Below are 17,312 nucleotides of genomic sequence, written 5' to 3' on the forward strand. Positions count from 1 at the left end.
AAATAAAAAGACAATTGAGGGTCTTTGCTGCATTTCTTTTGTGCTTTAGTCAGTGTTTTGGGGCTGATAATTTCTACCTCCAAGGCTCCAAACATTTTCTTCTCCCAGCCCCTGCTCAACCACCACACTACAGGTGAGATTCTTGCAGTGTCCTGTGCAGGGCTGGGAACTGGACTGGATGTTCCTTGTGGGTCTGTGGGGACGACTCCAGTTAGGAATACACACTCTGTATTTATGGAAAGCAGAATTACTACGGAGCCACTTTCTTTTGAGAGGGGTGACCAGGAGGAGAGTCCAGGAGAAACCTGACCATCAGACAAGGCCAAGATGAGAATCTCAAGCAAATATCCCACTGAACACACCGAGGGGAAAGGAGAAGAAAGGCATCAGCTTTGGGATGCATCACCCTCAAAGTGAAGGTAACAGAGAGTTCCCAGGTTCCTCCTTTGGCAAGGGCAGGACCTGTGGGTTCTAGCACACAAGGGGGTGTTGGGAAGCAGCTGGAGGTGCTTTATTCTGGTTCCACAAGACATTTTTGTTCTGAGACAACTGCACTTGATGGTTCTTATCTGTGCTAGCACAGCCCCAGGAGTCACACACATGCTTGGTTCTGTGCAGGGTTTCTATTGGATCAGCTGGTCAACCCCCCTCTTCTGATCTGTTCACATTTTACACTGACAAATATTTCAGTGTTTCACTGACAGCAGCTACATCCTGGGAAAAGGCAACTGGAGGCTGCTTGTGGTGAGCGCAGAGTGGCACCCAAACACTGATTAAGTGACAGTGACACTGGAGAGAGAAGCTGCACGAAGAGGAAAAAATCCGCCTTTCAGCAAGGAGAACAGATGAATTTTATAGCAGCACTATTTCTGTCTGTTCCTAACACAGCATGCTGGAAAAAAAAATAAAGCCTGAAAGTATCTGTAGATGTGGTTACCCATTGTCTTGTCCTACTCAGGGACAGCAAAGCTTGTTCTGCCCCAAATCACTGCTACAGTCAATGCAAGACCATCCAGATTGCTCCAGTTCAGCTGGGAAGCTCCATTTCTGGAAGGGAGCTCATGGTATCTTCCACTTGTCTGAAATCCAGAGGCTTTCCTTCTCCAAATTTTTGCTTTTTAAAAGGACAACCACCAAACCAGGCTTTCATATAAATGATAATTTTATTGTAAATAAAATGATACATTGGCCTGGCTTTGCACTGCAAGCCCCCGGTCTGTAAATAGAGACTACTGGGTCAAGGTCTTCTGCACAATTCAGGTTAAAGCCCTTTCTCCCCGCTTTGCATCACTTATGGTGATAACAAAACCCTTTTCTTCCTTTTTGAACTGCTCCTGGCACACCTACCTTTTCCCTCTTGGTCAGTCTATGTTGGTAACTGCTGGCAATGGGAACTCTTTGGAGCAGCTTCAAGTCCTGTGGAATATTATTCCAAATTAGGGGAAAAAACCCCACTCCACAAACCCCACCCAAATGGATGCAACCTAACTGCCACTAGAATGGGCAAAGATGGGATTTTCTGGAGAACAGGCAAATAACCTGGAATGCACAGAATCGTCACACCAAGACCAAAATGTCACTACTTTGTTTCCTAACTACCTCAGGGACAGCCAAATTCCCCCAAGTCCCTCTCCAATGGGAATCTTGGACATTTTTCTGATTAGCTTTAACTGTTTCCCAATACTGGGACTATGATTAGAAATTCTTTGTCAAACAGGATATTCTCCATTTCTACAGCACCTTCCATCAGGGATCCCAATACTCAATATTCCCTATATATCCCTCACTGGAAGGAATAGGAGGAAACCCAACATGACAATTGGAATCGACACAATAGCTTATTGTCAGCCTGGCACTCCTCCTCCACTCTCCCCTAAATGAGTTTATACCCAGTTTTTTCCTAGTCTGCCAGGATAAAGAGGCCAGACATAATTTAATTCTGAGGTATAATTACATTGCTGTCCACTTGAAACTCTTTTGCTGCCAGGGCTGTTAAAAGCCCATGGTATCAATGTCAGCCCCAAGTTATTCATTGGAGCAGTGGACTCAGGAATCCAGATCTTCCTTTTCCGTAATCAAGAGGGCTGTGAGGAAACAAAGAGGCATTTTGGCTTGGCTCTACTCATTATAAACCATCAGCAAATTCTCTGCAAAACCAGCTGCTTTTTTTCCTTTTTAAATTCATAAAGGCGTCAAATTTATTTCCCCACCTCCCCCCACCCTGTAACAGTCGATATATATAAAAATCACCAAATATGATCTTTTACGATATAAATAAAAAAAAAAAGTATGAGGCATCACCGTTTACATGATGTAAAAAGAGCTAAAAAAGAGCGATATAAACTACATTCATAAAAGTGCATCTCCAAACATACAGGTAATGCTTTGGCTTGTTCCTGTGCCGAACGCGTGGCGCTGGGGCGGCTGCCGGACGCGCCCGTCCAAGCTGGCCCCGTGTTCTCTGTCACTGTACAGCTGTTATTTACCCCCATTACAGCCTGGAATGCAGGGACTTGCACAGAGGAGGCACATCCAGCACAGGGAAGGGCCGAGGGCTCCAGGGACAGGACCGAGCCCATCAGTCCTGGGTGCTCTTGCTCTGCTCTGGAACCGCCTCCAGTGCTGCAGGTGAGGTAAAAGCCACGAGGTCCTGAGGATTGAGTTGCTTTGACACATCAGAAGTTATGCTGTTTCCTCATGCCCTGTTCTCTCCCGGATCACAGCGTGTGGGACAGCAAGAGAAAGATCACGGGAGAAGGTCTGGATTTGGTGAGGACAAGCCAAGGACAGAGGGAAACCCCCGCAGACGTCACCGTGCTCCTGACCCCTGCAAGTGATGGGTAGTGGATGAAGACTCTAATCTTTGGTATATTTAGGTTGCAAGGCTTGAAGAGCTGGGCCCCCAGCTGTGCTGACCCCCCTACTTTTGTCATCCAGACTCCAGGGATGATCCCACATTCCCAGCAAAGTGGTGTGAAAAGCTCCCTAACTCCGAGCGGGAGCATCACACCCTCGCTTCCCCTCATGGCAACAGGGAAGTGCATGCCAGAAGTCAGGCCAAGGGTCTGGACAATCTGGAATTGAGTTCCTGGTGGGGAAAAGATCAACAGAAGTGCTCCCACTAGAATTAAATAAATTATGGAACAAAGGCTTTCATAAAAGGGATCCCCTAAGTGCCCACAACTGGAGTAGTGCAGGGAGCACTGGAAAGGAAACCAACACCAGCTTTTACTGGTTACACTTTGCTCTGGGTTTGGCACAGAAAAAACACTTCATATTGTCAAAGCTTTTCAGGACTTTTTGTTGGTTGGGGCTTTTAGGGTTTTTTTTCCTCTTTTAATTCAACACAGTATTTTTCATGTGTTCAAGGAGATTGGTTTCATTAAAACTTGCTTTATCCTGTTATTAGCATTCACTTAAAAACTTAATTTTATTGCATTATGAAACAATTTTCAAATTTTTATGGGGGAGAAGAGTGGAGGTGTGTGGAACCTTCCAATACAAGAGCAGAACACCTTCAGTGTTGCCCTATAAAGCAATATTTTAGTTAAGTAACATTTGCTTTTCTTAGTTTCACTTCTCAGAGATAACTTACAACCACTCCATGAATCCCCAGCACTTAAAAACTGCTGGTCTTTCATGAGTGAAATAAAGATTATCAGTGCCCAAATCAGCATAAAGGATTTGAGGCCATCAGGACCTCAGTTCTCAGATTTGTGATATCTTTGAAGTGCACAATCACTGGGATAGATTTTCCTGGTACCTGCATGGGGATCTCCAGGTAATTTTAGATATTTGCTCCCATTTCAAATGTTTTCCCTGGTTCCCTGTTTACTTGACTCCCACAAAAGCTCATTTAAGTTAGGTGATAACATTTTTATGGAACTCTTAAATGACCACTTACACACCTGTGAAACCAACAACACACAGCGAAGGGTTGAGCTTGATTCCAGCTTCCTGTGCACAACAAGAATGAGTGTCCAGGTAATTCTCCCCAAGAAACCCTCAATTTTCCATTAGGCCATGTGCTCAAAGAAACTCCGAAGTAAATTCCTGGGCACCAGATGGACTATCTTTGGTTAAAAGGATGGTAAAAAGTTACCAGCCAAAGAGATGCAGGAGGAAGCTGAATTCTGCAGAATTCCCATCCAGAGGGGTTTTGTTTGGACCCAGCAGCCCCAGAGAGAAGAAGCAGGAGCACAGACTTGTTTGGTACGATGCAAACTGACAGACACTGTCTTAATGCTGGGACAGATCAAACCTTGGAAATTAGCTCCGGATTTTCCAACATCATTGGGAGAGCTCTTTCCTCAGGCCCTGGAGTGATTGCATTCTGCTGAAACTTGTATGATTATCCCGACATTTAGCTGGAAAGACCTCCCTCACCCCCAGCCCCAAATCCACGGGTTCATTATAAAATAACACTATTCACATACTTTTGAATCAATATTTTCTGAACACCTTCAGATGCTGAATACTCAAGAAGAAAAATAGACCACACTATAGCGAGCACATGCTCCATGACACATGGCTTTTTGCTGGATTCAGGTACTGGACACGCCTCTGGAGCCCCAGCAGGGGAAAACCAGGAACTCCCCCAGACAGAGCTGGTCTGGAGGCTGGTGCATGTTTCTGTTTTGCTGAAGAGTGGAGCTCTTCCAGTTCCCACTTGGGTTCAGATTTTCTCCTATGTTCAACCAGTGAGATGCTTGTTAGATTCCCATTCCTGGGCCTGCAGAAAACACGCAGCCAGCTGCAATGTCACATCCAGGTAACTTGGGGCAAAAATGTAGCTCTGCTTGGACAGCTGTCGGCAGGATGAACATCAGTCCAGCAAACGAAGGAATCAGGCACGAGAGCAGACCCTAAAGTTCCTTGGCAGAACTTCCCCAAAGGACTAGGCCTAGCTGAGTTGGCATTTTGAAGATGCAGCACCACAACGGGCTGTTGCAACTAGACCAGACAGGGCACGGAAAGCCCGGCAGGAGCTGCGAGCAAGGGAGGTAATTCAGTACTGGAGCTGTGCAAACTGGTGTCTGAGCAGCTCTTCAGCAGAGGGTCTGTGCCTGGCTTCCACAAAGATCTGCTTTAGGAAGTCCCGGCAATGTTCTGATATGTGGGAGGGGAGCTGGGGGTTGGTGGGCTGGGTGGCGATTTTGAAGATCGCTGCCATGGCTTCGTACTCGGCCCAGGGGGGCTTCTCTGTCAGCATTTCCACCACGGTGCAGCCAAGGCTCCTGGGAAAGCAGACAGGAAAAACCAAATGAGAATTCACCCAATAATGCCCCATGCTCAGGGAGAGCTCCCCAGCGAGCTCCAGCTCTGGAAATGGCTCCTGGGGGGATTGTGCTCAGCAAACCCCGCGCGTGCCCCGACTCGGAGCCAGAGCTGCCCACAGCTGCTTTTCCTTCCAGGAGAGCAGGGAAGTGCTGAGTCAGGGGGGCCGGTCCCACTGCCTGGCAAGTGCTGTGTGTCCTCTCTCAAATTCTCCTCTCAGGAAACATTTGTGTTAACAGGGGACAAGAGGTGCCCGTGGGAACGTCCCTGAAGGCACCGTTTGACCTCGGTGGTACTTTCAGGTGCTGCTGCTACTGTTGTAACTCAAAGGCACTTAGAGAATCACAGGATGGTTTGGGTTTGAAGGGACCTTAAAGCCCATCCTGTTCCAACCCCCTGCCATGGGCAGGGACACCTTCCACTAGACCAGGTTGCTCAGAGGCTCAGCTTGCTGAGTTGCAAGGTAGAAAACAGACTTTTTAACACTCAAGGTTCAGTGAATCAGAGCTCCTTGACCCCACAAAGCCATTTCAGCAAAATCCCTTTTCAGTCACAGCCTCGAAATGCCCACGTTGGGGAAAAAGCCAACCTAATAATATCTCCACTTCACAAGAAACCAAGCATCAGTCAAAAAATAATTGAAGTTGTAACAGTTCCAAACTGGGAAGGCAGTAAGTTAAATCCCTGTGGGACAGATGCATCATTACCTTAAGGAAAAACTCCTTGTAAAGTTAATGGGGCTCTGCAGGCTACCTCAGGGGACGTGATTCTGGGGACAGGGCTGAGCCACCTTTCTGAGGCAACGTGACTCCAGCACCTTCCCAGGGAAGATGGTTTCTGTGGCACTGCACTGATAGGGCTTTATTCAAAAAGGATTAATTGCTTCCTCCAAGCCACAGATTAAGTAAAAGCCATTAGTGAATTTTTAATATCCAATCCTGTGTTTTTATCACATCTTCCATTAAAAAGGCAAAACTGCCTCCTCTACCTTAAAACTAAACCTTCTTTTGAGGTGAAAAGCAAGGAAAAGACATGTTGAGAGGCAGACTTGCATCAATTGCCAAGACAAGGAAGGAAAGGAATTAAATGCAGTGAATATGCAAGAACTGATTTCTCGACAAGGTTTAAAATCCAACGTGAAAATTTTACAGTTTTCCAGCCATTTCAGACTTACTAGAAGAGAGTACAGAAAATGCAAACCATGTGTGCTGAAGTGCTGGGGGCTTGCTCAAAAGCAAGCAGGGATATATTATTGTTTAGACTGATTTATACCGTTTAAGCAGATCCGGTTTCTTTAAGATATTCAGCAAACAGCAGGAATGTTTTTCATGTCAAGTCACTCCAGCAATAACAAATAGCTAACATATTCTGCTATTTAGGAAAAAGAAAACTGGAGAGGGGCCTGCAGCAGTGGCACAGAGCCAGGTGGACGGATTTGTTACGTTTCTGAGCCTCTGGGCCATACATATCCACCCTGGGACCAGCGCTGCACTGGAAAATTCTGACCCCCCGAAATAATGACTGGGATTGTAGGAACTGGAGCCTGGCCAACGGCAGCGACTCTTTGATGGGAATGGACCAATGTCAGCACCAAGAGGAAATCCACAACTGCACCAACCCAGGGGGAAGGGCACGTGCTTCACTCTCTCCCCAAGCATCTCAACTGGGAGAGTCTGCAGGACTTAACCCTTTGCAGACGAGACATTTTCAGCTGTGTTTCCACTCGCTGCTTGGACAGGAAACAGGCCTTGCTTTACTGTGGAGGCACAACCAGACCTTTTGTCCCTGTTGCTTACTTAAGTTTTATAATCTCACCTTTTTAAGGCCTCCAAAATTAACATTTTGGCACAGGACCATTTTGCTCTTTTGATAGAGGCTATTCCTTAGCTATGCCAATAATAGCACAGCTACAGTTTCCATTCATGCAGATCATCTGGATCTTTTCTGTTGTTCCAGGTTTGGGCATCTTTCCTTTAAGGCTAAAATTCTACTAATTTCCAGTACATTTTAAGCATAACTCTCATTTTATAACTAAATGAATGGACTCTCCCTAAACAACCTTCAGTTGCTCTTCTAAGGGATATCATAGAACCACAGAATATCCTAAGTTGGCAGGGACCCACAAGGATCACGATCCCAATTCCTGGCCCTGCACAGGACACCCCCAAGAATTCCACCAAGTGCTTGAGAGCACAAGAAGGATGAAAACATTGCACCAGCCAGAAAGCAAAAGAACAGCTATCAGTGTGAGGAAGGAATGAGTGGAAACTGTTTCTGAAAAACTAAAACTGCTCCTGAAAAACCAAATGAGTAGTTAGGTGTTAACACTGCGAAATACAGCCCGCAGAAGATCATGTCTTGAGTTCAAATCAGTGACTTCGATTCTCCTAAAACTTTTCATCCAGACAAGATGACAGAAGGTGCTGTCTTATCTGGCTCCAGGAGAGCTGTGCAGTGATGTATGGACAGCAAGTTAAAGGCTCACCACACATCCGCCTTCCTCCCGTAGCCTTCCCCGCTGATCACCTCCGGGCTCATCCAGTACGGAGTGCCCGTGACAGAGCGGATGCCTGTCCCAGACATACAGATTGTCTGCAGCCGTTTGCTGGCCCCAAAGTCCCCAAGCTTCACATTCCCAGCAGAGTCACGGAGAATATTGGCACCTGGACAGAAACAAAAAACGAAGACAGCTGTTTTCATGCAATCCAGCTGTTGGATCCACAGCCTAGAGAACGATATCCAACCCCAAATACCCGTGCTCATGGTATGGCTCTTTCCCCATTAAGCCTCAGGTGACCTGCTAAACATCATTTCTTTAATTCAGGCTGTAGACAAGCCAATTGCTAATGGCTGTAAATGGGAAAAACTTCAGGGAAAAACACAAGGAAGTGAAGGAGGGAAATGAGAGCTGAGTCAGCATCAGCATTGTTACAGTGCCTGTAAACAGCTCAGCCAGCCTAGCAGGGCCCCCAGGCCACAGGCTGAGAGAGAACAGAGTTGTGTAGAGGATTTTATTGGGATGCTGCTTTGGTGAGTGCAAGCACTGCTTTCTGGTCAGCTGGGTAACAGATGTAGCCGATTAAACCGCTTTGAACTCCTACAATAAACAAGTCAATCTCCACTTTACTTGGTCAGAGGTCCTGAACACGAAGCACCAGGGAAAAAGCAAACTTTAGAGCTTAGCTTTTATGTGGACACAAACTGAGGTTTAGACACCAAAACCAATTCCTCCCCCAAAGCTGCAATGAGACCAAGAACCCCATTGCTGCCATTATCTGGTACGTGCCCACGTGAAACCCTTCTGCTCTCAAATTGAGTGCACTTGTGCTGGGAAAGTTCTTTCCCCTTGCCCACTGCTCTCACCCTTTATGTCCCTGTGCACAATCATGTTGCTGTGAAGGTACGAGACGCCCTCGAGGATCTGCCGGGTGTATTTCCGGGTGACGTTTTCCGTGAGGGCTCCATATGCCTTCAGCTGGTCTTTCACTGACCCCTGTAAAAAGCAGACAGAAGGAATTGGCAAAGAAGTGACAAAGCACAACTCCTGCAGTGTCCACTCAATTCCCACAAGCCCTGGGTGTTAGACACCCAACTGGCCCAGCAACGAACTCTGGCCTCTGCTGAAGCCTTTCTGGGAGGCTCTCTGAGCATCTGGCCTTAAGAAGCCCTTTTTAAGAACAATAAGGACAGGCTTCAAGGCAAAAACAGCTTAAGGAGGTTCTGTCTGCTGGTACAACTGGTTGTGAAGACAAGCAATAAAATAGTTAAGCAGACTGATCTGGGTGAAAAGCCTCCCTTTTTGGAGAGTCAGTTTTAGCCTCACTTGCTGTACCATGATTCTGCTAATTCAGTTACCAGCATTTACATGTTGGCCCAAGTCCTTTGAAGTACTTTGGTAGAACAAATTAAGACTGAAGAAAAGAACTGCCTTTAGTGACTATTGAAGAGAATATAGAATAAAAAGAATAATTTCAAGTACAAGACACTTAAGGAAAAAAACCAAAGAGGTTATTTGGACATAAATAAAATGACAGTGGTGGCATTATGAGCCGGCGTGAGAAGGCGCAGCCCTAAGAGGGTCTGAGGTGGATGACATGGTTAGGGGGATCACAGCAATTAATAAATCAATTAACAAACCCAGCCATCTCCCTTTCTGATCCCTGACTGTGCTGCTCTTACCCCTGGCATGTACTCCATGAAGATGGTCAAGGTCTTCTCTGCTCGATCCCTTAAGCAGCCGTAATACTGCACAATACGTTCGTGCTGGAGGTTCTTCAGCAGCTGAATTTCACACTCCAGCGCACTCACTTCCTATGGATGTTGAAGGAGAAAATAAGATTGCAGCCCCAGGAAATATATCATAAATATAAAAAATAATTGTCATGTCACTGGCAGGATGAGACCACTACTACACTGAAAAGTGTAATCCATGACATCGGTTTATCTGCTTCTAAGAAAAGGCAAACATTACCAGGGCTTCCTGTTCATTTTTACTGTATTATCAGCAGGTAAGTGTTGGTGTGGAAGCTCTCATAGAACACAGGCAGTATCACACATGGATTTAGTACCAGAAAAACTTTGTTTCTTGCCTTGGTTCCATCAGCTGCATGGCTTTACCCCAGGTGGCTGAAAGGATTCTTCACCAACACAGGTATAACCTCACTTCTCTCACTAAGCTGAGGGCAGGGAGTGTTAACTATGAAACAGCTCTGAATACAGTTACAGAACTGGAACCTCAACCCACTGGAGAGCAAAACAACAGGTGCTGAGAGCTGCTAAGCTTCTGTCACCCAGTTCTGTTCTGATTCACACTGATGATTTACTGGAATCAACCCTAAAAACAGCTTCCTCTCCTATTTACTTCAAAGAATCTGCAGCTCTGCACATGAAACTGATCCTTTGCTTTGCTCTTGCCACAGACAACAGGGTATCACAGTGCAAAGGCAAAGAGGTTATCCAACAACTTCAGATGGAATCACAGACATTTGCTGCTCAGAGAAAGTATCAGGTTTTTGCTGAATCCAGGGATTGAACAGGAAGAACATCAAAGGCATGAGGATTTATGGAAAAAGGAATAATGTTTTCTCTCAAATTAGTCCCACTTAACTCTTTCCAGCCCTGCCATGGGAAGGTGTCAGGTTCAGCTCTCTTACTCTGGAAGAGGATGAAGAACCTTAGAGCAAGAACGTGGATGTTGTAGGGACACATGGAACCAGAGGAAGCTGCTTAATCAGGCCAAATAATAGTTTAAGGTTTGGAGTTTCAGTGCCTTCAAAATATATTCCAGCCTGTTCCTCCTTGGCTCAGAGTTACTGTCTGATTTACAACAGAGACATCGTAGAACTTCCCTATTTAGGACATATCTTGGCACCAATATCCCATATAAAATCAGAATAATTAAATCTTTGTGGATCAGTTATTCTAGCTCAAAGTGAATTTGTTCAATATTGGGAAACTGGTACACTGTTAAAACACTAGCAAAGAACCCAAAAGCCATTCCAGCTCTATCCCCTGTGCAGGGTGTTGAGTGCTCTCCCATAATTTCAAGGTGCCCGTCTCATCTCCACTGTCTCTAAAGTGTTGTCACATCACTCTTCTTGATTAATTTACACCCCACAACTCAATTTGTTTTAAGGACACAGAGAACTCAGAAGTGAAAATTGGTAATTAATGCACTTGATACAGGGTATACCATATAAACCCAGAAATGGGTTTTGCATGTGCAAGCAGCTTTTTTTGTTCAAAAAAGAAAAAAACCCCCTCTACTCTTGCTGGGTTTAGTTTCATTCACATCTATGTCTAATCAGGAACACAGGGCAGTCTAGTATTCCTCAAGTAACCTGGCAACAAACCAAAAAGCTGAGAAGGGAGAGCCAAGAATGAAACCAGAAAATGGATTTTAGTTTCAGGCTGAAGTTAATAACACAGAAAAGTAATTTTTAAATGACTCCTATTCTTCTCCACATGACTAAATAAGATGCCAGCTTTCAAGGACAGACGGAGACAGACATAGTACAGGATCTTACAGGATTTTAGAAGCTGAGATAAGAATTACCTTGCTCGTTTCAGGGCTCTCTGGATCAAACTGGACCTGCTTAGCTGCAAGTTCTCTGCCTGTGTCCACGTCGTAGCACAGATACACGCGGCCAAAGGCACCCTGGCCCAGCAGTTTTCCTCTGCGCCAGTTTATTGGAGCACTTGGAGCTAAAAGAGAACAGCAATAATTTCTCTTTTCATTATACTATTTTAAAACAAAGATGGGCTTTTCAAGGACCAATCTCCATCATACTGGGATTGAACCAGGTGTTCTGTAGTCGAATGAGGTGCTCTCCCAGAGTAAGGAGTTAGTGGCAGAGCTCTGAACAGAATCCAACCGCCCAGACTCTCAGGATCTGCTGACTGGTGTCCCATTAAAATGGCACCACAAAACATTTTGCAAACGTGTTTTACAGACAAGTTATTCAATGGGATTGGGGAAATTTCATTCCACCAGCAGGTGGATTCTACAAAATCACTGCCTTAAGAGATGATGCAGCAATTGAACAGCAGCTTCCAACCCCTGATCTGTAGTTATCACATGCATCAGATGAAGAAGAGCTGGATCAGCCTTGCTAAATCAATCCCAGCCAGCTGGGAATGACTTAAGCTTCTGGGACAACTTGAAGGACATTATTCTGAGTTTCTTTGCCAAGCTAGCTTGGGGTTGCTTCTGTGGGAAGGATTTCACTGCAAGGCTCCCTCTAACCAGAAAGATTAGAAGTCATAATTCCCTACTAGAGATTGATAAAGTAGGGGCCATGTTAGCACAGGTATCTTCTTTACCTGCTGAACAGTCAGACCTGATAAAAATATCCATGAGACCCAGGTAAAGCAGCATCTCCAAGAGCCCAGCAGGAGGCTCCATCCCCAGGGCATTAGGAATCCTCACATTCCATAAGCAGCAGTCTCCTGACCCAGAGATTAATACCTGAGCCCAGTTTTTCAGACCGCCCTTAATCCCAAAGCATATTACTCAAAGACCAGTCCTTTAGCTCCAACTTTGAAAGCAACATGACCAGATTCCTGCAGTGCAGTTGTATCTAACAAAAAACTCTAAAAACAAAGACAGGAACCAGCCATCTGGACAGTGCGAAAATACAGAAGAGCTGAGAGATTAGCTTTGCCATGTCTAATTCAATCAGATTTACTGCCAGTTGGTATTTTAGTGTGTTCCTTACTCTGCTACCAGCTTACTCTTCATTTTAATCCTTAAATTACTGTATGGGATATCTGAAGTTCACCGATAACAACTTATGTTCCATCTCTTTTTTTTTTTTAATAACAGAAAGTTGTCCAACAAAACAACTCAAGGATGCCATTAATACAGAAGTAAACCCTTCACTAAGGAGCAAGTGAAATACATACAGCTCTCAGCTAGTAGAATAACTGTAACCCAAAAGCCTGACTGCAACTGTTAATGTAGCAAGAAAATAAACAAGCTTGTCTGACTGTTTTAAGAACCCTGTAGATCATCTAGATCAAGCAAGTTTTTTTTTACTTCTTAGCTGAATTTGCAATGCTTTCTAAAGCAAAGGCCAGCTCCCAGAAGAAATCTGAGAAGCGAAAGACTTGTCCTGTGGGTGTGATAAACAAGTCTCAAAGCAGAGCCAGGGAACGACGCAGTTCTAACGGCTCGTTAAAGCCAGGTTATGGCAATGTATTGGGACCCTGAGAGCCTTCCTTGCCCACAACCTGGGAGCATTTCCCCCGTTAGCCAGTGAGTGCCTACATTTGGTGGGAATGTTCCTCTCCTGCACTCCCAGCGCGTTTTCGCTGTCGGCGCTGCGGAGGCGGCCCCGGGGGTCCAGGTACTGCAGGGCCAGGCCCAGGTTCTCCCCGTTGGTGCTCAGGGAACGACTCGAAGGCACCAAGGTGAAAAGATTCCCTTGGTGACGCCGTATCCGCGGAAACGTCCTCCGGCCTGGGGGAAAAGGTAACATTCTAAAATAAATGCTTGCAACTGGAAGGTAATGGCTGAGGGTTGAGCAGCGGGGAGAAGGGGGAGAAATCCCATGTCCTGCTCTGTTCCCATGGAGCAGAATCTACAGCCAACCAGATGAGATGCAAAAATGTAACACCTCAGGGCGGATGCTGCCTGAGCTCAGTACAGCTCTGGATCATTCCCAAAGCAGAAGGCAGAGAACACTTTGCAATGCCCTCAGTGCTGTAAGATCTAAACTTACCTTCCAAAGGAAAAATCTGCTTTACAGGCTCTGAGCACAAGCTCCAAGTTTTGTAAACAACTACATACAAAATGACTTTCTAGATAACGTGCCTGGACTTGCAAATAAAAACCATAAACAAAGATCGTGCCAACTTGCACCTCATGAAATTTTGAGAGATTAATTTGCATAAAGCCATCTGACGAGCAGAGATGTAATTCTTTAAGTCCCTGCTATATTTAAAAGACCCAGAAGCAAGTCTGCAATGCAAATTAGCAAAGCATAATGAATCTCTGTGGTAGGAAACTGCTTATATAGGGCCAAGTCTAACAACTATGTCCACAACTCCCTACTCAGCCTGGATAACCCCAGAAAGGACAAAGTAAACAATGAATTACAAAGTAAACAAAGAATTACAAACAACCATCATGGGTTTCCATGAAAATGTGGCATCATGCACAAGCCCAGCACTAACTGCAAGGACCAGGGCACTTCCAGGCTCTCCAGCTAGGAGTTACACTCACGTGTAGGGGTTGCCATTGCCTCACCTTCTTTTTCCAGCCCAGAATGGGAGGTCTGAGACCAACTCACCATCGTTGTAGTCCTTGTGCTGCATGGAGACGTTGTAGCGCCGGGGGTAGGTCCCACCTTTGCCTGCTTTGTCGTAGAGCTGATTCTCACGGTCTGGAAGGAGAAGCAAAGACAAAAGTGAGGTTCCTTCAAAAAATATAACTTCTAATCATAGAATTTTCCTGTAACAGCAGGTTTTTAGGAAGAGGCAATAAATAACTTCCATAGCTTTTCCATCAACACAGCCCCAGTTCTTCTATTTATACAATCCCAGCAAGCAGGGAGGGCGGCCAGCCAAGAGCAGAAAATGTCTGGATCAAATAACCTTTGTACCAAAGACATACCTGAGAACTCCTGTCTATTATCAGGAAAGCTTTGTGCCCTTGACATCCGGGACTTCCGAAAAGAAGGACTATTAGAGAAAGAAGGCAAGAATAAGTTTTGCTGTCTACCAGAGCAAAACCTACAAGGGCTTTAAATATAAGCAAATACATTTGAACACTGGGTTCTCAAATCCCTGTCCCTGCAAAGATTTCACACTGCGCCTGCAAAGCTAAAGCCAGGCTAAGGCCCCAGCTAACCAGACTATTCCCCAGTGTGGGTACTCAGCCCTTCTGTGCAGTTTGAGCCATTTATTCAGTGTTTCCCCAGTCTGTGGTACAAGACTCAGTGATTCCTTCAGACATGAGAAGTGGAAGGCTAAAACCAAGGCTGAGAGGAAGAGGAAAACAAGGTATCACTTGCAGGGCAGTGCTCACAGGGCAGTAAAGAATGGAGATCCCTGCCCCTCTGACTCATCACAAGGGGCAAGAACTCCTCTCGTGAAAACTTGGGCGCACTTTCCTCTCTCCAGCAGCAGATGAGCTTACACACACAAACAATCCCATTTCCAACCCTCATGTTTCTCCCCAGCAAGCAGAGCTCCTCCACAAAGCCTAAGTATGGCCCCTTACTTGGCACAAGGTCTTTAACCTCTCTTAAGAGATTACACAAACTCAATCTGTGCCAAAGCTGTGCTCTTGGCACCTTTTTTTGTTACCCAGCATACGTGGAGCAGCCTGATACAGCTTTTAGACTCCAAAGGAGATTCCCATCACACAAAGAACAGCAGCTTCCCCAGATGATGCCCACTCCTACAACAAATAACCAGGAAGGCTTTTTATTTCCTCTCCTCCTTCCGTAAGGGCAGAGAAAGGGGAGAGAAAGGTAACAAATCAGCAACGCTCCCTCAGTAAATAAATGCATGCACACACAGAGTTAACTGTAAGTGCTTCCTTGTGATTCCAGAAACGGGAGGAAGTGAACAACTACAAATCCATACCTCAAGTGCTTGACATAAAAGCATATGGTACCTACAGGAATGAGCTTGAAGGAATCTTAAAAACACGCTGAAGTGCAATATTACAGGTGCTGGGAAGCCACAGTTGCTATTCAAGTTAATAGAACCTCTGGCTGCCCACCAGCACCTCAAGCAACACCGTCAGCAAAGAAAGGGAAGAAAAAGATCTGGAGCATCAACCTATGACAAACTCTTCATCAAAGAAAGAGCCCTGTTTACCTCTGGAATTCATTTTGTATCTCGCAGAACAGAGCAATCTAGTGCAATGATCTATTTCTGTAACCTTAAAATAGTTTGGGGTATTTTTTTTATGTTGTTTCATTTTTTAAATGAACAAGTAGAGCCTTGTCTAAAAGAGATTTAAATACCCTGCAGCCAGATGTTCTCAGAGAGGCGGCTCCACACAGGCTGCTCGCTTCAGAATTTTGTATTTATAACATAAAGCCACTGAAGCACCAGTTTGTTGGTCTGTGGTTGTGCCAGAAAATAACACAGCCTTAAGACACAGTCAATGCTCTTTAAGAAATACACTGTAGGCAGGAAGAAATTCTTTAAGAATTGTATTCTTAAACTGTATTCTTTAAGAAATACAAATATAGGTAGGAAGTCAGGTAAGTACAACTGGCACTTCCATCTAAGCATGCACGTTCTCACCAGTTTGTACATTTGTACCTGTCCGCTCACCTGTCCAAGGACTGGCAGCTTCCTGACACTGAGTTTTCAGCACTGCTTAGAGGGTCCAGCATCTGCAACACACAAGAAAGCACACAGCAACATCAGTGCAGTCCAGGGCCCAGGAGAGGCTGTGCCAGAGGAGCAGAGCCCACGACTGCCTGCCCACAGGACATTGAGCTGAAGAAGGGAGTCTAAGCCTACTTAAATGTACAATTTTCCTTTATCTCCCACAAAAATTAGGTTAATATAAAATTTGAGGCACTGCTTTAGTTGTTGAAGGACTCTGCTGTGAAAAATGCAAGCTTTAGCCAGCCTTGTGCTGCATTTTGATTCCAACTGGCTCCAGGAACAGTCTCTGCTGGTGCTGCTGCCTCCACCTGCAAGTTGCCCTTTGGCCTCACTTCCCAGTTTTTTGAATGGAGAGCAGAGTTTCAAAAGCAAGAGGGTCACACAAATGTGGTAATAGGAAACCTTGTCACACGTGTGACAGCACCAAAACTGCTCAGTCAGAGGTGGACGGGCAATGCCCAGAACAGGCAACTGCTTCTGGCAGCCCAACAAAGGCTTTGAACTCACACAGCTACAATTTGAAGCTGTTCAAATGCACAAAGCAGCACCTTTTAGAATCCCAGAATGATTTGGGTTGGAAAGGACCTTAGGGATCATCCAATTCCACTCCCTGCCATGGGCAGGGACACCTTCCACTAGACCAGGCTCTCCAAGGTTGCCCCTGGACACTTCCAGGGATGGGGCAGCCACACCTTTCTGGACAACCTGTGCCTCACCACCTAATGGTGTTGATGCAACTACAACCAGTGAATATTTGGGAAAGAAAAAGAGGGCCCAGATCCCAGCAGAATCCCTTAACAGCTGGACTCAGGTTGCACCCTGATGCTCATACTCACACACTGCTCGCTGGTCTCTGGGATGAACTCGCCCTCGCTGTTGATGCTGGTGTAGGAGCCCTGGCGGGCGATGCGCTGCTGCCGCTCCGGCACGTACCCGGGCGGAGGCGAGCTCCGGCCCGTGCTCTGCGAACCTGGGACAAGGACAGGGCTGACACTGCTGCTGGCTGACACTGCCCGTGTAACAAAGCCCAGGCACCTCCTCTAACACCGAACCTCTGTGACCACAGGAATTCCAGAGTGAGCCCTACGGTCTGGACTGATGTGGAACCAGGAAAGCCAAATTGTCTGATGTGCACCTGTACTGATGTTTTAGAAGCTACATGGTTGATGCTGAAGCCCCTG

General features: G+C 45.8%; 1 protein-coding gene across 2 annotated transcripts in view; it reads right to left on the bottom strand.

Annotated features, from left to right (window-relative positions):
• Window positions 1-1,144: 1,144 nt before the first annotated feature.
• The window catches only part of MAP3K3 (mitogen-activated protein kinase kinase kinase 3), a 37,293-nt gene continuing 21,125 nt past the window's right edge, over window positions 1,145-17,312 (bottom strand). For both annotated transcript variants that reach the window (XM_039564497.1, XM_039564499.1), the window contains exons 8-17: window positions 16,968-17,101; window positions 16,072-16,133; window positions 14,393-14,460; window positions 14,070-14,162; window positions 13,046-13,237; window positions 11,333-11,481; window positions 9,457-9,588; window positions 8,641-8,770; window positions 7,763-7,940; window positions 1,145-5,237 (exon numbers count right to left, since the gene is read on the bottom strand). In XM_039564497.1, coding sequence (XP_039420431.1) covers window positions 5,009-5,237; window positions 7,763-7,940; window positions 8,641-8,770; window positions 9,457-9,588; window positions 11,333-11,481; window positions 13,046-13,237; window positions 14,070-14,162; window positions 14,393-14,460; window positions 16,072-16,133; window positions 16,968-17,101 — 1,367 coding nt within the window. In that variant the 3' untranslated portion in view covers window positions 1,145-5,008. The remainder of the gene's footprint in view (window positions 5,238-7,762; window positions 7,941-8,640; window positions 8,771-9,456; window positions 9,589-11,332; window positions 11,482-13,045; window positions 13,238-14,069; window positions 14,163-14,392; window positions 14,461-16,071; window positions 16,134-16,967; window positions 17,102-17,312) is intronic.

The sequence above is a fragment of the Corvus cornix genome, chromosome 23 (assembly GCF_000738735.6).
Source record: "Corvus cornix cornix isolate S_Up_H32 chromosome 23, ASM73873v5, whole genome shotgun sequence".
Taxonomy (NCBI): domain Eukaryota; kingdom Metazoa; phylum Chordata; class Aves; order Passeriformes; family Corvidae; genus Corvus; species Corvus cornix.